General features: G+C 43.0%; 4 protein-coding genes across 14 annotated transcripts; 2 read left to right on the top strand and 2 right to left on the bottom strand.

Annotated features, from left to right (window-relative positions):
• Nucleotides 1–67: 67 nt before the first annotated feature.
• Exo70 (exocyst complex component 7) lies at nt 68–4,066 on the bottom strand. 2 transcript variants are annotated; one of them, XM_011305978.1, is made up of 6 exons: nt 3,980–4,066; nt 3,150–3,271; nt 1,725–3,079; nt 1,306–1,546; nt 884–1,153; nt 68–602 (listed from the first exon to the last, which is right to left on the bottom strand). In XM_011305978.1, exons 3-6 carry the CDS (start codon nt 3,045–3,047, stop codon nt 331–333), a joined length of 2,106 nt encoding a protein of 701 aa, XP_011304280.1. In that variant the 5' UTR covers nt 3,048–3,079; nt 3,150–3,271; nt 3,980–4,066; the 3' UTR covers nt 68–330. The 2 variants fall into 2 exon arrangements, with proteins under 2 accessions (XP_011304280.1, XP_011304281.1); XM_011305979.1 differs by having other exon boundaries at nt 3,150–3,268; nt 3,980–4,064.
• On the top strand, nt 4,055–12,248 carry nsl1 (non-specific lethal 1). Of its 9 annotated transcripts, none has more exons than XM_011305973.1 (9): nt 4,055–4,143; nt 6,027–6,130; nt 6,658–8,343; nt 9,426–10,472; nt 10,816–10,891; nt 10,973–11,132; nt 11,215–11,432; nt 11,705–11,836; nt 11,907–12,248. In XM_011305973.1, the coding sequence occupies exons 3-9, from the start codon at nt 6,845–6,847 to the stop codon at nt 12,051–12,053; spliced, it is 3,279 nt and encodes a 1,092-aa protein (XP_011304275.1). In that variant the 5' UTR covers nt 4,055–4,143; nt 6,027–6,130; nt 6,658–6,844; the 3' UTR covers nt 12,054–12,248. The 9 variants fall into 9 exon arrangements, with proteins under 9 accessions (XP_011304275.1, XP_011304279.1, XP_011304270.1 ...); XM_011305977.1 differs by lacking the exon at nt 4,055–4,143 and adding an exon at nt 4,200–4,287; XM_011305968.1 differs by lacking the exon at nt 4,055–4,143 and adding an exon at nt 4,308–4,605.
• A 158-nt stretch (nt 12,249–12,406) lies between these two features.
• LOC105267259 (DNA polymerase delta small subunit-like) lies at nt 12,407–14,766 on the bottom strand. The gene is made up of 3 exons (XM_011305980.1): nt 14,422–14,766; nt 13,164–14,222; nt 12,407–12,968 (listed from the first exon to the last, which is right to left on the bottom strand). The coding sequence occupies exons 1-3, from the start codon at nt 14,633–14,635 to the stop codon at nt 12,850–12,852; spliced, it is 1,392 nt and encodes a 463-aa protein (XP_011304282.1). The 5' UTR covers nt 14,636–14,766; the 3' UTR covers nt 12,407–12,849.
• A 60-nt stretch (nt 14,767–14,826) lies between these two features.
• LOC105267260 (transcription elongation regulator 1) lies at nt 14,827–22,159 on the top strand. Of its 2 annotated transcripts, none has more exons than XM_011305981.1 (12): nt 14,827–15,427; nt 15,793–16,048; nt 16,112–16,195; nt 16,281–16,472; nt 16,568–17,690; nt 17,894–18,078; nt 18,191–18,399; nt 18,492–18,642; nt 20,280–20,705; nt 20,831–21,040; nt 21,340–21,908; nt 21,987–22,159. In XM_011305981.1, exons 1-12 carry the CDS (start codon nt 15,246–15,248, stop codon nt 21,988–21,990), a joined length of 3,591 nt encoding a protein of 1,196 aa, XP_011304283.1. In that variant the 5' UTR covers nt 14,827–15,245; the 3' UTR covers nt 21,991–22,159. The 2 variants fall into 2 exon arrangements, with proteins under 2 accessions (XP_011304283.1, XP_011304285.1); XM_011305983.1 differs by having other exon boundaries at nt 15,805–16,048.
• The last annotated feature ends 692 nt before the right edge of the window (nt 22,160–22,851 follow it).

Below are 22,851 nucleotides of genomic sequence, written 5' to 3' on the forward strand. Positions count from 1 at the left end.
AAAAACGAAATGGAAATTACGGGAAAATTTGTCGAGTGGCTGAGTTGTGCTTTTTGAGGGGAGAGTATTTTTTTTATGTGGATTGTTGCATAAAAATTGGGCTGGTAAATATCCTGTGCCTGGTTTATTATGCGCAAGATCCCTCAAGTATTCACTCTGCGATCTACTGACTGGAAAATTTTTCATGATTTATTTAAGTGGAGAATGATAAATCAGGTTTCAACTGGGAGTCAACTCGAGCCATCGAAAGCATGGAATTATTATAGATATTGTAACTAAATTTGCTTTATTAAATGGGTGTTTACTAAAACAGTGACATATCTCTCTTCCTCAAGCCGCAGTATCGAAAAATATTTTTATCAAGGCTGTCACTTGTTCCGGTGTGTATTTTATGTATTTCGCTGGATTCTTCGAGAACGGAGTGTTTCTGTATTTGTTGTAGAATATCGAGTACTGGGGAACGAGCGACTGCTGGAGCTCTCGACGGAGGGTCTCCCGAAGACGAGCGTCAGGCACTGAATAGGTTCGTTGGTTCTTCGCTGCTTCCTCGAGCTCTCGGGAGAAGCCGGAGAAACGCTCCTTCAGGGATTTCACTGCTAGCTCTGGAACATCGAGAATATTCAAGTCTAGAGTAACAAATCAATTGGCAATCCTTTTCAAACAATATCTCAGGATTTAAGAGATTGCATCATTTTTACGTAAAAAGTCGCGAGGAAAATTCTGTTATCTCTCTTGAATTAAAAAATATTATCTGATTGACAAATTAGTAAATTAGTAAGATAAACCGCGAAATTTCAGCAGTAAAACCTCTTAAAATATCATTCCGAATCATTAAATAATATTAAATTGGGGTTTCACACGTGAAAATATTGAATTTACACACCCGTTTCATCAGCAGAATGCTCTAGAAACGTTCGTGCCTTGGCAAATGTAGCAGAAACGTAATTAGTCTTGTCCTTAATGAGAAGATCCTGATAAGTCTGTGCAGCAGTGGATTCTGCCAACAGTAGCAGTTCCAACAGAGTACTGTTGCGCAGTTTCTCCACTACGTAATTATGATTATTCAACTTGAATAGAGCCCTCAGAGCTGGATCGGAGTATGAGGTATCACTCTTGCTGACGAGTGCGAGATTCAGCTGCGCGAGGACTTTCTCTGGCGCAAGGAAACGAGTAAATTAGTAAATAGACAATCAATCACTGCATTCACGGAGAAAATAGATTTCTTTTGCCAAATATATTTTCTTGTCATTATAAAATATTCTTGGCAAAGGAAATTGTTTTTCTCAGTGTCCGATAAAAACTCACTGATGTAGACACCGAGGAGAACCCTGTGGGTGTTTTCCGTCTGCTTCGCACTGGACGTCGATATCGACTCGACCTCATTGTTCCTGCGTAGGACGATTCCCGCTGTTTCGGCGTTCTCAGATAATTGCTCGAGAAATACTAGTACATTGCTCGTGGACTCGGCTACAGTTCCATCTTTAGGGAGTGCAGCTCCAGACTCATTTCTCACGCTTTCAGCGAAGTCTTCCAGAGCTTTCGCTCCCTATCACATATTCCAAAATAAATTCTTAGAATATTGAGGCATTACTCATTTCTTTTAACCGATTTTTCCTCATCAGCTAATGGTGCATTCCACGCGGATTAAAGATAGATAATGAAATCCAGAGTACTGATAAGTAATAAACTCTCGCAATAATGTCCAAACATCCCCTATCACTCACCGTCGTATTGAGAGTATTCAAAACCGAGGCGAATTTGGACCTGAGTGCATAGTCACATCCCTCAACAGTCCTTTCGAGATCGGGCTTGAGTTCCCCGAGGTGCTTGAGAATGGGAAATACAACGAGAACAGCCGAGAAGTCCCTACGGGTGATGCACCTCTTGGCCCTTGTAGCGATGCTCTCACCATCATGTGCAACAAGATCCATAGCATCCCTGACAGTTGCTTCGAGTACCTGTGGCTGTAGCAAACTGGGTATGATCCTGGCCACGAGACTTCTCTCGGCCTGCATCAGCCTGTGTAGACCAGCAGTCAGTAGCAAATAGTTCTCCATTTCCTGTTCATCAGGTGCAGCATCTTCAGGGGCATAATTGGAAGGTAAAGAGGGCATGGGTTTCCTGGAGGAGGGGAATGCGAGGCCAATGCCAGTGGACTGTGAGGCCCTCATGAGCATTTTGCTGGCTTTTTTCTCGATGGCGTGCTGGAGGCGTTTGGATGTTCTTCTGGATGTGGCCTCTACCCCAGAAGCAATGGAGTGTCGATGAGCGAATTTGGATCTGGGCATGGGGCTGCCGGCGTGGGTGCTTCCTCCAGAGGCAGAGCGTTGGTGCTCCTTGAGGAGCTCGAGGGATCTCAGGACAACGCCTGATCTCACAGACGAGTAGATTTTTGCGTGTCTTCGGTGGCCCCTCTCGTCCAACCATCCAGCGATCTTCACTAGGTCCCCCAGGGCGCTTTCTGGAAGCTGATTGAGGGACTGAGGTGCGTCCTCTCCGCTGGTGTCCTCGTCGGAGCCAATGAGGTCCAGCAGGACAATCGGGAGGATAGGCTTGCTCTGTCTCGCCAGGATATCGTGGAATTCTGAACACAACGAGTCCAGGCCCACGTTGAACAGCGTCGAGATGTTCTCCAGCTCCACAGAGCTAGGATTGTTCTTCTGGAAGTATCTCTCGGCGTTGTAGAGGCGGTTCATGGCGTCGAGGAAGCCGTCGAGTCCCCCAGCTCCACCGGGACCACTTCTCACTGCACCCTCCACCTCCTGGCATACCCCGTAGTAACCGATCGCGTGGTCCAGGGCATTCAGGGTCCGCTCTATGTTTTGCTGCTGGCATTGGAGATTTCCTGTTTCGTTGTACACTGGGAGAATTGTTCGTCGGAGGGTCGCAAGCCTCTGCTCCAGGGACCCTAGGATTGCAACCATTCCACTTGTCAGCTTTTTACTCCGATCCTCTGCATCTCGGAGAGCCTCCATCGAGGCCATCTCAGCCTCTAGCTTACATTCTATCTCGAAACGTCGCTCCGATGTGTCAGTTTTCATTTGCATGTTGGTCAAAGTCGTGAAGAGTTTTTAAAACTCTGGGAGTTGGAAGAATATGATGAGTACATGTCACCGGATGACGTTTATATTAAATCTATCCTGACTTACCTTGACAATTGACAGAGTATTTATTTACAGCACCATTCTCAACACCTCCCAGTCATAAACTACCTAGGTGGACTCCAGAGAGGCATCTCCAACCCTCCAAAACCCCATTATCGCGACATCTACTATCATCGCCGATTAATCGAAAAAACTGATACTGGTGAGAAAATCGATATTTTTATTCGATGTATCCAACCCTCGATTAATTATTTTTTCATAATTGTGTTCAAAGGGCGTAATTTTTTCTGATTTTTTGACCAAACAAAAGCAAACATAAGCGGTTAAATTTGAAAGAAATAATAAATCTGATTAATTTTCCATCTCACGTGTGACGAAAAAAATAGAACTCGGCATCAAATATAATAATTCATTTTGAAAAGAAATTAATAATCACCACTGAACACTGAAATATCGATTCTTGAAAACATTGAATTTTATTTAGAAAATTTTCGGATCAGCTGCAATAACTTGTCCAGCCGAATAATAATCACATTTATAATAATTTATAATTACTAACGAAACGTGGACTAATGGATTTTCAAAAATTCCAAAACAAGTGGTCGAGACCCACAATCCCTTTTCCATCGATTTTCGGCCAATCGATTTTCTCCGAACACAGCAAATCCCCTGGCGCCATCTTTCAACCTGCCCCCTGAAACGCGTTCCCCGATGAAAATCAGGCCAAGTCGCAATTTCCAATCAGTTATCCTGGGATTGGCCCTCGCCATCGGCTTCGCCATCGCGGCCCGCCCATTGGTGAATCCATCAAAACTCGCACAAGCCTCACCCCCTCCCAGATGCCCGGATCCTCACATCAATACCGAAGGACTTACCAAAGCGATCCTCCAAAAATTGCCTCAGCCCTCCTAAAACCTCGCGTTCATCCCCAAATTCCTCCAAATCGTTGACCTCGACATGGCAACCCTCAGCGGGTGACAGAGGGTCGGAGGCAGGCGTCAGAGGGGAGGTAGATGGTCCTGGAGTGGCAGAACGATGGGTACGTGTAGGAATTACGGGGGAATGAGGGGCACTGAGGGGTAATGAGGGGTGAAGAGTGACTGCGTGAGTTTGAGCAAAAGACAGTCGTTTCTCTGCTATCATTCCATTTTTTCGGGTGCGCCAACGTTGGAGTCGTGACGCTGTAAGCAACACTCGTGTTCCTATAGTGCATTGAAAGGGAAAACGGGGACGAGAGTGCAGTAGAAAAAGACGAGCACTCAATCGACGTTGAAGAAAAATAGATAAGTGGTGGGGGGTAGAATAGTGGATAGAGGGAGGGGAGAAAACAAGAGGAATCGGCGGGCAAGAGCGTCAGGAGTTTTTAGCAGGACTGAACGGGCACCGAAGGAAAAAAAAAACGCTCGTCGTAAACGCGTCATGTTGAAAATTACGGCCAAACAAGGATTATTCAGTTGATGCCCAGTGGTGTGTGATGTGATGGAATTTGGATACGGTATATGTACGTTATTACGTGCTCTCGGATGGCAATTGTACACGGGTTTGGGTGTGACGAGTTAATATCTGCGTTGTACATATATATCAGTTTTTTTTTTTGTTAGGGATTCCAGGGGCTGCTGGGCTTTCACGGTGGGTACAGAGGGCGGGGAGGGAGTTTTCGGTGGGATAAGGGAGTGCGGGAGCTCGTGGTGAGCGTGACGCGAAGTTAACTCGTGCCTTGGAATTAACGCTGATGATTTAAGTTCTCACTGTGAATATCTGTGGTGAATTTAATCGGTGGATTTATTCCCGTGATTTCTGTATTGTCGATTTATTCAGTGAATTCGGGCCTGTGGGTATCGAGGGGCATGGGGACAGTGACAAAGACCGTGGACTGTGCTGTGAGAGGATAGCCGGGATTGATGGGTAAAGGACGCGGAGTTATAGGAATTCTTTCTTCAATTTTTTTTTCTCTTTTCCCAGCGTTTTTCTCCGGATTTTTTGCCGCCGCCATTTCCGCTAGTCGCACAACCGACAGCGCTCTGTGCGGGTCAAACGCGTGGTTTTTCAAACAGAATAGTTTGAGGTGAATTTCAGGGTGAGGTGTTATCTGAGGGAAGGGGGGCTTTTTTTTTGGGGGGAACAAGCTGGAGATGATGGCACCTGGGGGGAGGTGTCTCTGTCGTTGAACTCGATTATTATTTATTGCGTGTGTGAATCGTCGCCATCACGCCGCGCCCCTCTCGCTCCTCTCGCCCTCCCGTGGCTCAACGTCGGCGCGAGAGAGGCTTCTCCTCACTCCGTCCTCGTCTCGGTGTATTTAGTATACGTGGAAGTACAATCGTCGAATGGTTGAGGGTTCGGGGAATCTCTGGTGGGTTCGGGTTTTTTTTTTTAAATTATTTTTTATTTTTCTATCCGGGAATTTTTTGCGGGGTTAGGTAAGACGTTGGAATTATGCAACGAGCGGCGTGTGAGGATCCTCGATGATGGGGCTTACGTGAGCACCTGGGGGGACTGGTCCGAGGCTCAAATGAAAATTCTGGGGATCACGTGGTGATGCGTCAGGCTGAGAGGGCCCCCGGCTTCGGTGACGCCCTCCAAGAGCCGGCTCTTTTATTTTATCATTAGAGATTTTCCAATGTTTCTATTGTCTTCCCGGAATTTTAAATTGCCATGTTGACGACCTAATCAATGCATCGATGCATCAAAACAAAACCATTTTAATATTTTCAATACGTCGTTTGGTAGTTGAGAGACGTTTTTCTTTGTTGCGGTGGTTTTTTTTCTGTTTTTTTTTTTTCATCGTCGGTTAGGGTAAACAAGTGTTTTCAATTTAGGATTAAGTAGTTTCGTGGGAATGTGATTTTTTTAAATTGCGTTGTGCGTAAATGAGAAAATGTGAATTCTAAGTGATTCTAATAAATCCGTTCGTAATCGCAGATTAACCCTGAGGATATCTACACTAGTGTCTAAATTACGTCTTCTGATAACGTGAATTTTCCTGTTCTGCACTTGGAATCCAAAGTTCAATAATTAAGAAAGAGGTTAGTAAAGGCTGAGATGCGTAGGCTATGAAAAATCATAATTTTTGGCAAATGTTTGTTTTTTTAAGTGAGAGGAATATTTTTACTAAAACAAGGCAATTCTCTTGTCATAATTTCATATCAACATTTCATATTTTTCGTCAGAAGTATTTCGATCAATTTTTGAATATCAAGTCAATAACGAAAAAACAATCAGTAAGAAGTGATGGGAATTTTTATAAGACCTCTCTGGTAGTCCTCTGTGCACTCAACAAAAAAGGTCTTATGAAAAATCTCAGTTCCTCTCTCAGATTCAGAGATGATCCCCGATCTCTCGATTGAGGAACGAGTCGACTTACCCTTTATCTCGACACTAACATGATCATCTTCCGACATAATTAATACATTTAATGAGGTTTTCCTGGAAATGATTGGGTTGACAAAATGTGTGATATTTATAAAATTAATGTTTATACCTTAAAAATCTCTTGAAAATAATCTGAAAATCTCTTTAAAATAAATAACTCTGTGTTTTTGTTTGCCCACAGAGAGATGATAACCCGCCACACTAGAGCCTGATGATGTCTTGCGTCCAGGTGGCCGGAAGAGAAAGATAAGACATTGATGATAGAAGTCAGAGAGGAAAATCAAAAGTTAAAGGAAAAAGAAAAGGATAAAGAAAAATAATAAAAGCAGAAGGGCCTTCCCCACGTTCGAGGAGTGAGTGATGGATGAATGGGAGTGAGTAGGGCGCCTGAGCAGCACAGGCGCGGGTGTAGGTGCAGTTGGGAGCCTCTGGATGTCGAGGCAGTGTCACCGTCAACGTCAGTGGCAGTGATGGCCCCTGCTCTGACGGAAGGTGGTCCTCAAAAGCCCAACAACATACTCCCATTACCATCTGGTGGTTTTCTATCCCCAGATAAGGCTGCGCAGGTCTGTAACAATCGCGCTGTACTTGCTAAATTCGTTGTAACAGCAAACGTACAGCCAACTAAAATAGACGAGCAGTGCCTGCGCGGCATATCCAAGGATCTAATACGTGATGTTATCAATTCAAAGTATGAAAATGGTATCGATTGCCTGTCAAAGTGTGTACTTGATGCAAGTGATGACCTGATACCCACTGATTTTTCCAAGGACATCGATATACTCAGAGTTGAGGAGGATAATTACGATAAACGTCACGTTGACTTGGATGTTGTTAAACGTCCTGGTCATAAGGATAGCAAAGTGTCTGAGGTGAGTGACGCTATAATGAGCGAGCCATCTGCTGGTGAGCAAAACGACGAGATGGGATTTATTAAAACTGATGTTGCACCAATGGTTGCGCCCATTATCAATGCTGACGATAAGGATATTGAGGGGAGTATCATGGACATCAGTGCTGACATTGAGGACAATGTTGGTGATATATCTCAGAATGTTGATGATATTCTCGATGTTATTCAGGAGATTGAGGATGAGCAGATCGGTGGCGGTGGTAATGAGGGGTCTGGTACTTTTAACATGTCCCAGGGTTTCTCCTCCCTGCCAGATCTGCTCAACGACGTTGATGTTGATGTTATGGGGCTTGTCAGTGACAATATTGGAATTAATCTTGGGCATTTGAATATTGCTGAGGCTGAGGAGAGTGTTGAGGCTCAGAGGGAGCAGCTTCTGGGGAATAAGCACGAGGGGGTACAGCATAGGAGCTTTGAGCAGGACAGGAGGACTGCTTTTCTCATGAGGCGGCTCAGAAAATTACAGGCCAGAACCATTGGCAGGCATATTGCTGAGGAGAGCACTGGGGTACTTGAGCTTGCTCATCACAGTGTTAAGAAGTATTTTATGCAGGAGCTGCAGAGCATTGGGGCAACCAAGGGGGCACCCAGGAGTCTACCCCAGATACCTGAGGATTTGAATGCTTTTATCAGGAGTCTTGAAAAGTCATGCGCTGCACAGAGCAATACTGTTACTGCACAGGGCAACAGGCAGAAGAATTACTGCAGGTATTTTGGGGCCGGCTCCAGAGATATTGGAGTGCCTGGAGGATCTGGTAGCAGACACTCGCCTTTTACATCAGCTCATGTTAAACTCAATAGTGAACAAGTGGAAAATGTTGCTGGATCACTAGCTACACAGCTTCACACTGTCGAGACACATCTTGATTCTGATTGCACTGCATCCAGCAGTGGGGGCGAGAGCTGTGATGAGATGCAGAATTATAATAATCTTCATCAACAACAATTATCTATGTAAGTCGTGGGTTATCGGGCCTGGAGGTTTCATCAGGTCAATCATCTTTCATTGATTGATAGTATTTCTGTTTATTTTTGTTTTAATAGTTTGACATTTTGTCGTTGAGGTTTTATTTTTCGATGCAATGAATTCTGATGATTCTAGTAGTTCCACGTGGCCATTGAGCGGGAGATTTGCTCACACGCAGTGATGTTGCATCATCGGTATAAATCGGGGACTAACTCTTTTGATCATAATTACGAAATCAAAAACTTTTGTAGAAGGAAATCACTGGTACAATGTTTTTGATTTTTATTTCGGTTAGAGACATTTTTTCGGTGTGGAACATCTACAAGAATAATTTATAATGACTTTCGTAATTAATGATTAATTATTGATGACTCATGCTTAGTGTTTTATTGACTCATTGGCGTGGTACAGAATTATTTACAAATGTTTTGGAATCGACCTTGTTATCTACGTTTTACTGACGTTCTGAAAATATTTCTGTCGACTGAAATGAGATGAGCAATGACGCAATTCCAGTTTTCGGGGGATTCATTTTTCGGCGATGCTCGTGGAAGAATTTTTATGGGAAGAATTTCAAGTAGTATGTGCTTGAGAATTATTGCTCGTTAAAATTTAATAGCCCTCGCATTGATTTCCATCCCCTCGACGGTGATACGAATTCATCGTGCATTATGAATGTCCAATTGGGGTTTCACCGAGAACCTCTAGCAACCGATTCGAAAATGAATTAGCTCGGTTCTAGACAATTACTAACACTCATAAACATTATATATATTCTCAGATTCCAATAATTACGGTGATAAGTGAATTTCTCAATCAAATTACGTTGGAAGAAATCTAAAAATTAACGAATATTCGACATCATTGGAATTATATTCCAATTGTTTGTGAGTGCCATTTATTCCATAGATCTTCCTCCAGAGCAAATTCGATTTATTTTAAAATCACATATTACATACAAATGAAAAATCGATAAAAAAATAATTCTACCTCCACAATTCTTGACCAGACGAAAATTCAAACACCTGGATATGTTAAATTAACAGAATAAACATGTTTTCTCCACCAGATCGAAAAGAGCGGGGTGGAAGTACGCCCAGGAGCGTGCAGGTATAGCTTCCCGGTGGACGTGGCTGCAGGCGCAGATATCGGACCTGGAGTACAAGATCCGCCAGCACAATGAGTTGCAGCGTCAGATGAGGCTGTCAAAGGGTCTTGCATACCTGGATAACGCCGAAACAGTGAACGGTTACAGTGGTGTTTTGCCAGGTTCAACGTCTCGACACAGTACATCAGAGAGCGAGGGGAGTCCTTCAACTAGTAGAACGCGCCCCTTCCTCTGGGATGTCTACAGAAAGCGAAAATTACTGAGGCTGGAAGGTCTGCACGAGTACTCGAAACGTGCAGCAAGACCATCGACAGTGAGATGCGAGTGCGATGGAAGTCTGGCATCATGCGCCATTTGCACAGGTCGACGTGACTCGATGCAGCCTCAGGAGCCCTTCGAACTGCTCTCAGTCCCTGAAAGAATTGCCCTGGTCGATCCTTCCTATCATCCAGTCCTCTCTTTCCCTGAGGACGTCACCCACAGCACCCACTTTGAAGCAATTATGAAGACCATTGACTGGCAGCAGAAAATCATTCGCGCCAATGCACGAAGTGCCAGGGCGAAGGATAAGGACTCCTCGGATAGACGAAGCAAAGCAAAGTTACCAGAGCATCGGACCAAGTACACCACCACAACGAGAATTAAAAAGGCATCGTCCGCGTTACTATCAGCAAGAATCAAGAGGAAGATGCTCAAGGGCAAGAGGGAGCTGGGGGGACAGGGTAAGGGACTTGGTATCAGGAAGAGGGCACCCAAGGTGTCACATCCTGATGATGATGACGATATCAGTGCACAGTCTAGCTCAAGTAAACACTCGTCACCAGTGCCTTCGCCCTCGCAGCATCCCACTGCCACCACTGAAAAAGGACCCACTAAGGAGAGAAATTCAAATTCACAGCATAGGCCCAGACGAAATTCATATGATATCGACAATATTGTTATTCCGTACAGCGTGGCTGCATCTGCTAGACTCGAGAAGCTACAGTATAAGGAAATTCTAACACCAAAGTGAGTTGTTTTATCGTTTAGTGGGAATTTGCTCGGTCGACCTGTAATTATTGGAAATTATTCCTTTATTTATTTTTGGGGGGGGTTTCAAATGAGTTTTCAGTTTGTGAAATTCTACCGTTGGGTTGAGATATCCGAGATAAAAATTCATTTTTTATTTGATTTAATAAATGGTCCTTACGAGAATTACTGTACGTATGTTGAATTGAAAAAAAAATCGAAAATAACTGAACGTCCATTCAAACTCCCACTGCATAATTTAATTAACGACCCTGTGTTCATGGATTACCATTTTTGGCAATGAGCTTTCTCTTTTAACGATTCTCGAATTTGTGTTTCTCAGGTGGAGGATATGTGGAGACCTGACAAAAACGGATGTAAAGAACGGTGTAATGCACAGGCCTAGTCAAGACAGTGATGTAAGCCTCGTTTCAATGACTAATCGTTAATTATCGTTTGTTTACGTAATCTCTTGAGACTTTTATTATCTTTCGTTTTAGTTCGAGGATATGTCTGAGGAGACGATTATGCTGAGGCATGAGAGGAGTGAGCGCGAGGAGAGCAAACGATTTAAGAGTTTGCTGAACAAGCTGCCCAACAATAGATTTCGTCATAATCGTCGAGCAGACAGTCGAGCAGACAGCGGTGCAAATACACCAGGTATTGATGCGAACGAGATAGATTTTATCAGAGAATTAACAGAGTCAGGAGTTCTAATCATTTGCAATCCATTTTTGTCCAGATCCAATGTCACCTCATGCCAGTGATTTCGGTGGTGATGTCACACCCATTACTTCTCCCCCAGCCACACCCTCTGGAACACTGGAAACCGAACATCACGCTATGATGGATCATCGCAATTCTACCCTGCAGAGTACAGTTCGACGACGAACCAACTCGTCGTCGATGAGAGTCACCAAGGAAGATGCTGCGAGTTCCATTCACGAAGACGAGAATGAAGTGAGTGATTATTTTTTATAATTATCTCGACCACAATGACTTCCATTGAAAAATCTCATATGAATTTTGAATTTGAAAAACCTGAAGGATGACTGAAAAAAAGTGAAATATTCCCAAAAAAAAAATATTTTCACAAATTAAAAAATCATCGAGATCAAAGACGTTGAAATTGAATCCATATGTTTTGTTATCATTTGAAAATATTACGGAATTTTTCTTGCGCATGAAGAATTGAGAAATTTTAAATTTGTAAAATTTGTCGCGCAAATCAGGTTCTGCCGTACGAACCCCGAATATTCCCGCTGCCAGAGGAGCTGTACGACAAGATGCTCGAGGCGATGCCGGCGGGCCATTGGCAGAACACACCACCAGCTCTAGCCCCCCCGGAAGAGAAGATCGATGAGGTAATAAAATCCCAACAATGAAAATCTCCCTCCCTCGAGTGGTTTTTTTCTCACAGACTTTTGAATGCAGGAGGTAGAGCTGGACCCCTCAGAATCTGACACAACCGAGTCAGCTTACTGCGATGCAGATGGCGAAGACCCCAACGACCCGGAATGGACAGAAGCGGACGACAGGGACGCTGAAAAGGAGAGAATACGCTCGACAGCCAAAAGATAGGAGATGTTAATGATAATTGTCAAACAAACTCTAACTGGCTGTCGTGCGTGTCTCACTGAAAACCCGTCTATTAATTATCTGGATGGTATTCCTGTCAATTTGTTATATATAGCTGTCGGTAATGTGACATGCACCTTAAGTTAATAGTATTACGATTCTGTAAAGTGTATTATAAATATAAATTTTATAACATCATTTAATCGCTTATAATCAATTCGCAGGAGGGATGCAAGTTAAACTGAATTACCTCGAGCGCTTATTTTCTTGTGAATACGAAAAAAAAATTGAGAAAAATAGAAAATGATTAAAAAAAAAATGAACTTAGGGAGTTATAAACAAGTGTAATTAAAAAATTGTCGAGCAGTGCAGCGAATGTTAATTTAATTCAATTTAATGCCGTCTTTCTTCACTAGTAAATGAAATTGAAAACGCGTTTAGAGAACTGATATTATGTCAAGTTTTTTTCATTTTTAACTCAGAATTCACTGTTTAATTAGTCATGAATGCGATTCTATGCCCTGTATCTCCCATCATTTGTAAGGTTTTTCGGAAATAGGGAAAATTAATTGTTCTCGAGAGCGTACACTGAATCTCACTGGTCGCATTTGTTTTCATCAGCTTTTTTTCTTTTATACAACAAACAGGAACAAAATGAATGGAAAGTGAAATGTATTTATATTTCGGACGATTCATCAAACACTGAAATAAAAAAGTGCCAAGTCAAGAGTTTTTTTTTCTTTGTGTAATTCGAGTACTTGAGGCGTATAACAGTATAAAAATTATGATTACTAATTGATTAATTATTTTGGAAGTAGATGGGATTGACGTCGAGGGTTTTCAGGTCCAGGACGACTGCTGTATTGGTCGTGGAGAATTTTGGTACAGAGATTACTCGAACTTCCTCTCCATTCTCACCTATCAGATGAAAAAAAGACATAACAAATGTGAAATATGTGAAGTACCAATTGTAATTGTAGTTTTTCAACCTTTTCAGACCTCGGGAATATTTTTTATCGTTAAAAAATAACTCATGCCGAGAATATCAACTATTCCAACTCAAATATTCTCAAAAATAAATTATTTAAACCAGATCAATCACAACTCGCTCACCTTTGAACATTCTACTCTCAAATTTCTCACAGTTCCCCACGAAATAAACGTCCGGACACTCCTGCATGATAAACAAATCCTTATCATGATAAGGATAAGAGGGAAGAGTGTCGGGGGCAGTTGGACAATAGTGTCTCCAGAGGAGAGTTCTCTCGAGCCACTCCACGGGGGTTGTCTTACTCGCCTCCCCACACACCCTCATAATGTCTTCGATGGGTTGTCCACTGGAGCCAGCGAACATCCTGCCCCCGATGGTGGCCACCCAGGGGTTGTGAACACCCCTGAAGTTCTCGTACTTGTGGGCGCCCTTCAGCATGAAACGGTTAATGGGCTTCTGAGGAAGCATGAGGTTTGTGGGATCGTGCTGTCCTGGCATGAGGGTGACGGGGCAATGTTCAAGGATATTCATTAATAATTCATCAAGTTTTTTCACTGCCGAGGAGATTTCAGAGGCCTCCGCAGACTCCTGAGCTCTGTTCGTCATGAGACCATTCGTCGAGGTGTAGCAATCCGAGGCTGTAGTCTTCACGCTGTTCCCAGCGATTATGAAATTGACGATCTTAGAGATGTCTTCTTGAGCTGTCAGGGTTCCCGCCATCCCCGTGATCCACTCTGTGAGGAATTCCAGGGCCAGGGTACCTGAATGATGAGCTAAATCCAGCCCAGAGACCAGTACGACTTTTCCATCGACCACTGCATCATTTCGAATGCCCTTCGGCGCACATCCTGGATAACACCAGTCCTCAACCTCGAAGGTCCCATCCTCCAGCTTCTGCCCCAGGACTGCCACCACTATCCCAGTCACTATCTCTGATATTTCCACTCTGGGACCCACTATCTTGATTCTCAACATTTCGTCTTCCAAGAAAGGAACGTCCTTATCGCTGCAGTAATTCTCGTGCTTCTCGGGGATCACTCCGGAATCCTGAGTCTCTTCGTTCAGCTCTCGCAGGATCGATGGCTTCCACAACTGGTGTTTGAACATCGTACCTATTATTACGCAACGAGAGTTCTCGAGGTCCTCCAATTCTGATAGCTTCAGGATTTTTACGTCTTCTCCTGGAGGTTTTTGCGATGTTCCATTAATTTATTTATAATTTTCTCAAAGCATTCAAAAGAATTCAACAGGTGACAAAAACTTTGGCAAATCATAATGGGAAATTACTCCCGAAAATGAACTCCATGAGATATGTATTAAAATGAAGATTTTGTCGTATTAAAAATTAATGAAAATTAATAATTATTTTGGCTCACTTACCCCATTTTTTATGAGCATTCTCCGTAAGACTTCCCCTCAACTCTTCGAGTCTGCAGGCATAAACATGGAAAAATTGTTTGGAGAATTGTTTATTCTGTTGACTGAATCTTGTACTGAAGTTTTTCAAGTCCACAGTTGCTCTCTCGAACGTGGGAGTCTCACCGTTCTCGTTCATCAGGCGAAACTTCTCCAGGGATTGCGTTTCGATCACCATGATCAATATAAATCACTATAAATTACCAATACGAAATTGAATAATCGACAATCAACAACTCCAATTACCCGTTCGGGATGGACAGAATGGCGAGGAAAATTGGCGGGAAGAGACTAGAGAGTGGCCGATAAGGCCATGTTTTTTTTTATCCACCGAGATATTAGCGACAGGAAGAAGATATCGTCGTTGAAGTTGAACCCTAAACTTCATTCAGTCCGGCATTTTGTTCGCGTCCGCCTCAAACAAATAAGAGCAAAGGGGTGGAAATAAAAAGAATCAACAAAATGTGGTGAGCACTGTGAAGTCTCCGTAATTTGGATCTGAGGAGAAAACAGAAGACAGTCTGATGCTCTGGGAGTTGAAGAAACAATTGAATAAGTAGATAGAAGTGTTTCGATAAAAGAAAGTCAGAGTCGGCCAAGGGACACATGAGAGGCATTTTTATCAAGACGTGTATTCCCCTGGTGATCATATAATTTTCCATCGCCGTGGCGACGTGTTTTAATTGATTGGCATTGTTTCTATGAGTATCGGGGACTATTGAGAGGACTCTGTGATTGCGGTATTAATGGCTGAGTGTGCATCGATGGTTTCGAGTCATACAAGTTGAATGATTGATTTTCAAGCTGATAATATGGAAACTACCAACGATCAGCCGAATATGCCGCCCCAGGAGGCGCCAGTTAACTCTGATCAGGAGCAGCAGGAGGAGCCCATGGAGGAGGCTGAAGAGTACGCGTATGAGAATGAAGAGTACAGACCATTCGTGCCGAGGGGTCGGGGTGGCTTCAGGTGAATGAATGATCAGTCGGTGGAATTTTCACTTTTTTTTTAATTTATAATATTTCCAGAGGTGTACATTAAGATATTATGCTTTAAAATGAACCCTCACTCGTTAACGTTGTACAATCACTTGAGAACTATTAAAAATTGAAGACTCGTGTTTTTTAGTCTTTTCTGAGACGAAATACTGTTTTTCAACTGTTGATACCTCCAGATTGGTAGAGTGAAATTTGAACAATTCGGTCTCGCTTTCAAGATATTGTTTTAATTTTCAAAAAGAACATTTGTTTGTTCAAGTCGTATCATTGATTCTGGAGATATTGCAGATTGAAAATTAAAACCCCAGTCGAATGTGCACTAATGTAACGTTTAAGTCCTCATGACAGAGGTTTCGAGTATGGCATGCGTGGAGGTGGTCCCCCAAGATTCCGAGGTCGAGGATTTGGTCCACGTGGACCGATGTACAGAGGGTCCAACAACGGCTACCCATACGAGGGCCCACCGAGGCCGAACTGTCCACCACCTTCTGGTCCAAGATTCAGGGGGCCTCCACCTTTCGATCCAAGCTGGGGTCCCATGGGGCCTCCCAACATGATGGGCCCACCGAATCTGATGGGGCCACCGGGAATGGTGAGTGTATTCTGTGTATTTTCGTGTTGAAAGGGTTTCTAACTGCAATTTCTGGGTTTTTAGCCTCCACCGCATATGATGAACGGACCCATGGGCCAGGGCAGCCATTACGGCCCTCCTGGAATGGGGCCACCCAACATGAACAGCGTAAGAAGCTTTCTGTACCTTAATTATCTTAAGTGGTTTCGTATTTTTATGTCATATTTATCCTCAAATTTCGCCATACCCGCAGATTCCAGCTCAGCAAAATCCACCCCAACAGAACCAACAACCGAGTAACATTCCAGGTCTGGATTTAAATGGAGAGGTATGGGTGGAAACCAAGACACCTGATGGCAAGTCTTATTTTTACAATATTCGATCTAGAGAAACAACGTGGACCAAGCCGGAGGGGCCAAACGTCAAAGTAATGGTTCAAGATCAGGTAAATCCTTATCCTTATCCATATCATCCCTGAGACTTCAATGACCATATTAATTCCCTAGCTATACTCAACTCTTTATTTGTCCATGCGTCCAGTTGGAGCAGTTGGTGCACGGTGCAAAGCAGCCGAGTCGTGAGACAACAGCGCCAGGGGCATCCCAGCCACAGCCACAACCACAGCAAGCCTCGATACCTGAGAGCAGACCTCAGGTCTCGGAAGCATCACCAGCAGACCCCTCAACAACTAGCACGGCTCCCCCAGGGACAGGTCCGCCTCCATTGCTGAATGAAGCCCCCGAGGCTAGTCAGCCTCAACCAGCTCCAGAGGCTGTTCCCAACGGCGCAGTCCCAACAGTCTCTCCAGCACCAGTTACCACTACGCCTGCGGCCCCCACAAACATGCTGCAGCCTCCCCCAAACATGGTGCCCATGCAGCATCGCATGCCAAACCAATACGGTGCCCCCATGACAGCTCCCTTCGGTGCAACCCCTTTCGGCATGCCTCCACCAGGTTTCCAGCCATTTGGAGGATATGGACCCCCACAGCCAGCCTGGGGTATGCCCCAGATGCCCCACGGTGTAATTACACCACAAACTCCAGCTGAGGATCCTGCAATCCTCGCTCAGATCGACTCTGAACTAGTCTCAGCAGCGATCGTCTGGACAGAGCATCGAGCACCTGATGGCAGGTCTTACTACTACAACAGTAAAGCTGGGGAGTCTGTCTGGGAGAAACCCCAGGCACTCAAGGACTTCGAGTCTGCTAAGAATGCCCTCAGCAAGACGGAAGAGCCTCCAGTGTCGAATGTAGCTCCTGGGGGTACTCTGGAGAGTGGCAAGGGTGACAAACAGCCAGAGGGCATCAATGATACCAAAGAGAGTTTCAAGGAGGGCGAGGCCAAGGCCAAGAAGGAGGAGACACCCAAGGAGGCCAAACCCTTGGACAAATCCAGACCCATATCGAGCACTCCAGTACCAGGAACACCCTGGTGTGTTGTTTGGACTGGTGATGGTAGGGTCTTCTTTTACAATCCCTCGTCCAGAATATCTGTGTGGGAGAGGCCTGATGATCTACTGGGAAGGCCCGATGTCGACAAAATGGTGGCTACTGTTCCTGAAGCTCTTGGGGGCCAGAAGAATACCAGGCTGGAGGAAAGCAGTGACACCAGTGATGAGGACCCACCGGTTGCTAAAAAGGCCCGGCAGGATGAAGCCAAAGGTTTTTAAATGATTTCTTTATTTAAAAAAATATTTATATTTTACAGACAGTCATTTACACTAAAAAAAAAATTTTTTATCTTGTATAAATTATTTCCTGAAGTTGATGGATGTTGAGCAAAAAAAAATTTGTTCTCTGTATTGATTAGTTTGTGAAATATTTTTTTTATTGGAGTTTTTTTTTTGTTTATTTTGCTTGTACAGAGGCACCAGGAAAGGAAGTACAAGAGGAGGAGGAGGGGGATGAGGATGAAAAAACCGAGAAGAAAACCATCGATATTGGGAAGGAGGCTGCCATCGAGGCTGAGGTTCGAGCTGCCAGAGAACGTGCTATCGTCCCTCTGGAGACGAGAATTAAATCCTTCAGGGATATGCTTGCCGAGAAGGACGTAAGAGATTATTATTATTGTTCAATTCATCAATATTCATTCAGTCGCGAGAATTTTTTAATTCTTTTCTCATTTTTTGGTAATTGACTGTTGGAATTTTTGTTGTCAAAAGGTCTCGGCATTCAGTACGTGGGAGAAAGAGCTCCACAAGATAGTGTTTGATCCCAGATATCTCCTGCTGACTTCAAAAGAGCGCAAGCAAGTCTTCGAGAAATATGTGAAGGAACGGGCTGAGGAGGAAAGAAGGGAGAAGAGGAATAAAATGAAGGAGAGAAAGGATCAGTTCCAAAAACTCCTGGAGGAAGCGAATCTCCACGGAAAGTACGTATTGAATAATTCTGTACCGGATAATTATTGACAAATAGGGGGTAAAAATAAAGAGTAGACAGTAAAAAAATGTTGACTGCTTTCAGATCATCTTTCAGTGACTTTGCCCAGAAGCACGGACGTGACGAGCGTTTCAAGAACGTTGAAAAAATGCGGGAGCGCGAATCACTCTTCAACGAGTACATCTTAGAAGTGAGAAAGCGGGAGAAAGAGGAGAAAACAGCAAAAAGGGAGCAGGTACGTAAAATCCCCCTCTTCAAATAAAATATTCATCCCATCCGATACGGAAATATTATCAAGGAGACAGCCCATTAGCCCGTCCCCCCACCAAAATCAGTACAAATAAAAAAACGTAATGATTAAGTATTTGTAAGATCAGCCTGTCACTGTGACGATAATTTGCCTTATTTCCAGGGATAATGGAATAAAAATTCTTTCAGGTGTCATAGGTACGTTATTATTTTGTTAAAATTGTAAGACTTTCACGCAAACGAATTTGATGGACCAAGCGGCTATCTAATCTAATCTAGGCAGAATTTTGAAATTACTCTCTTCCAATTGACGCCTAGAGGTTCAGGTGAACAAATCTTCACCGACAGTATAATGAGAATAACGTTAGTTGGGAGAGGTAAACTGAAATTTTTCCATTGATCCAAAGAGAATTAGTGAATAAATAAGAAAAAAAAAAAGAAATTGCTATGACGGTTCGTTTATGTACTCATGTGTTTCTGAACTCTCCACTTCAGTCAGGAGGCAGGGCAGGACAGGTTCCGTATGTGGATTGGCTTCTGAAGCTGGTTGGTGGCATTGGATGATGTCATCTTATCCATCCCCACCTACACTGCGCGGCACACTGTTGGCACATCCTCGCGCGCCGCATTCTTAACTCCAAACCAGAGTCATGAGAATGAACGAAAACTCGGTATTTGTATATTAATCGTAATCCTCGTTACTTCAAAGAAATGAAAGAACAAGAGCAAGCTATTTTGTTTCCCCCGTATTGAAAGAGAGAAGATTGTCAAAGTGACTTTAATTACCCTAGGAATTTTATTGTTTGGGTGAGGTAAATGAGGTAGCGAGATTATAGCAGATTTGAATTGTCGGTTGAGCTTCCAATAATCTTCCAATTATAACCAATGTAACAAAGAATGAGTAAGATGCACTTAATCATTCTTCAGTACATGAATTTTGGGATGTACATCTTGAAGAACGAATGGCCCAACGTACGGAACTCATTTATTTAACTGACTTGGATTATCGTCTATTTAGTGCGACAATCGCGATTTCTACGAAGCACTATCTCACATATATTGTCGGGGGGTGGGGGGGATATCGTGCTTCTTTATGCACATTGCGCTTCGTTATTAATCCACTAATGAGTTTTTGATTTTCAGGGGGACGACAGATTCCAATAATTCACCAGAGACTATCGGAATCTCCGTTAATTGAGAATAATGCAGTGTTCTCTGTTAGCGGAGACTCTGGTAGGACGTTTAATCAATTTTTTTTTCAGCATGTAATCGGTGTCATTATTTTTTCAGGAGGGAAAATTATTAATGTTCGTTCACTGTTTTTTACGAGACTTTGCCCAGTGGATAGACTATTGATTGTATAGATTTTTAAGAATCAATGTTGTCGATTGTGGATTTAATTGTTGAACATTATTTATAAATTGTTAGAAATTATTAGATTATCGAGGTATCGATCGTTCACAAAGCTGAAGGACTTGTTTGAAGAGTGAAGGAACATTATCGAATGCATGAGTATCTGACAATTCTTGACTCTAGTGGACCATTGTAATTCGATAATTAAGGATAATATCGTCGAAACTAGAGGAGCTGGTGGATTCTGATGAGGATAATCGTCCGTTTCAGGTGAAAAAGGATTTCTTTGGGATGCTGAGAGAGCACAAGGACATCGACAGACATTCCCACTGGAGTGACTGCAAGAAGCGGCTAGAGGGTGACTGGAGATACCGCGTCGTCGAGTCAGCGACAACTCGGGAGGATTGGTTTCGGGATTATGTGCGTGTGTTGAAGGACGAGAGGAAGAAGGAGAAGGAGAGGGACAAGGAGAAGGATCATCGTCATAGGGACAAGGACCACCACAAGTCTGATAAGAAGGATAAGGAGAGGAAAGAGGAGAAGAAGGAGCGCAAGGAGAAAGATAAGGAGAAGGAGAAGAAACGCAGGAGCAATAATTCCACTGAGGAAAATGGAAAGGAGAACAAGAGAGAGGGTGAGAAAGAGAGTGGAGAAATTGAGGATGTTGACGACAAACTGACGAAGAAAGACAGTGATGTGAGTTTTATTTTCATTTTTTAACTGTATTAGCTAGTGATAAATGATAATAATGTGGAATATCGATAGAAATAAGAATGAATGGAAAAGAAATTATTTGAATTGACAATTACATGTTGCTGCAGAATTACGAAAATGATGAGCACTCTGATTCGGAGGAGGACCGTGAAAAGGCTAAACGCGAACGAGAGCGAAGGGCTGAGGCTAGTCTTCGGGAGAGGGAACGCGAGGTACAACGAACTCTTGCCACACATTTGCGGGATAGGGACAAGGAGAGACAGCATCACAGGCATACAGAGGCTGTGCAACACTTCAGTGCTTTACTCGCTGATCTGGTAGGAAAATATCCCAATCACGTCGAATTGAGATTTTTTTTTTCTTTTTTTTGCTTTTCTAACACTCGAGTGTTCAATTATAATTTTTGTTTATTACAATATTTTTTACATCTTTGGAAGGTTTAATATCGTCCACGATACAAACGTACGTGAAATCACTGGTTGATCGATGAAAAAGTTTTATTTGGAAGAAATAAATTATTTTTTGGAAAACCTCAGTTCCTTTTACCGTTGCACTTTCAAAGAGCATACTCGGATGAATTTTTAAATTTATTCAATTGATTATTATAAATCACCAGGTGAGAAATGGAGACTTAGCCTGGCGCGAGGCAAAACGACAGCTGCGCAAAGATCACCGTTGGGAATTAGCGGAGAGTCTGGACCGAGAGGAAAAAGAACGGCTCTTCAACGAGCACATCGAGCAACTGGGGAGAAAAAAACGTGACAAATTTCGGGAGCTGCTGGACGAGGTCGGCGCATCGACTGAACTCACATCCTCCTGGAAGGACATAAAAAAATTGCTGAAAGACGATCCCAGATACACAAAGTTTTCCTCAAGCGACAGAAAGTGTGAGAAAGAATTCAAGGAGTACATAAAAGACAAACTAGTTGCGGCGAAAGCTGACTTTCGTGAACTCCTCCAGGAAACCAAACTTATAACTGACAAGACGTACAAAAAGGTCCAGGAGAACAGTGCATCGTTGGTGGAAATCGAGGACATATTGAGGAAGGACAGGAGATTTTTGGTACTGGAGGCAGCAGCACATGAGCGGACACGATTGCTCATGGGTTACCTCGAGGAATTGGCACGCAGGGGACCACCTCCACCACCCACTGCCTCCGAGCCATCTCGCAGACCCACAACAAAGTGAGTGGCTTCTACCCTCCAACCTCTATTTATCAATTTCACTTTTCATCATTTCTTATTTTTTTTACGCTATTTCAGTTAATTGGGCGTTCCGGCGTGCAATACGTTATGTACAACCCCAGACTCCACTATTGGGAAAGCAAATGTGGATCTAATTGAAGGCTGTTGTGCTTCCACTGATGTTCAGCAGCTCCATTGTCATGTGTAATTCTAGGGTTCAATAAAAAATAATAATAAAATCATAGAAAGAATTCTTCGGCTTGTGTCGACTTATTTATTCATACCAGGATTTCGAGGAGTCGAGGAGCTGTCAGAGCTACCGGGGTGAGGACGTACAAATAATTTCAACATTTTTTTAATTTTAAGAAAAATAATTTTACACTATCAACACACATAAAAATCTGAGAAAATGTCTGTTTTTATAATAACTATTAAAAATTAATGACATATAAAAAAAATAACTACATCTTTAGCAAATGTACTTGAAACGACACATATTCATGGCAATGGCAACAAAACTTTCTATAGACATGTAAAGAATGGAAAATGAAATAAAAAAATAATAAAATCTAGACATATAGTATTAAATTGCATTAGAGAAGAAAACCAGAACGGGAATGACAATGATACTATATTCTTTTCCTTCTTCTTATTATATATATATATTCTTTTTCTTCAGTTGTATGAAAACCGTAAATTATAAAATATTCAGTTATTCTAAATAGGATAAAATGCATTTCTATCGAATATCCTGGAGAGTATCCCCTGGAAAAGTAAAGAATCGAGTGAATTTATCCGTGTAGAAAACCTTGAAAGGAATTTTTACATCTGGTGGTGCAAGGTTGTCCCTGTGAATTTAACGACGACCGTTACCACGACAGAGTGAGCAAGACATGGCCACGAGAGAGTCTCAGATCCGGGATAAGGACAGGATATTATAATT

Source organism: Fopius arisanus, unplaced genomic scaffold (assembly GCF_000806365.1).
Source record: "Fopius arisanus strain USDA-PBARC FA_bdor unplaced genomic scaffold, ASM80636v1 scaffold00045, whole genome shotgun sequence".
Taxonomy (NCBI): domain Eukaryota; kingdom Metazoa; phylum Arthropoda; class Insecta; order Hymenoptera; family Braconidae; genus Fopius; species Fopius arisanus.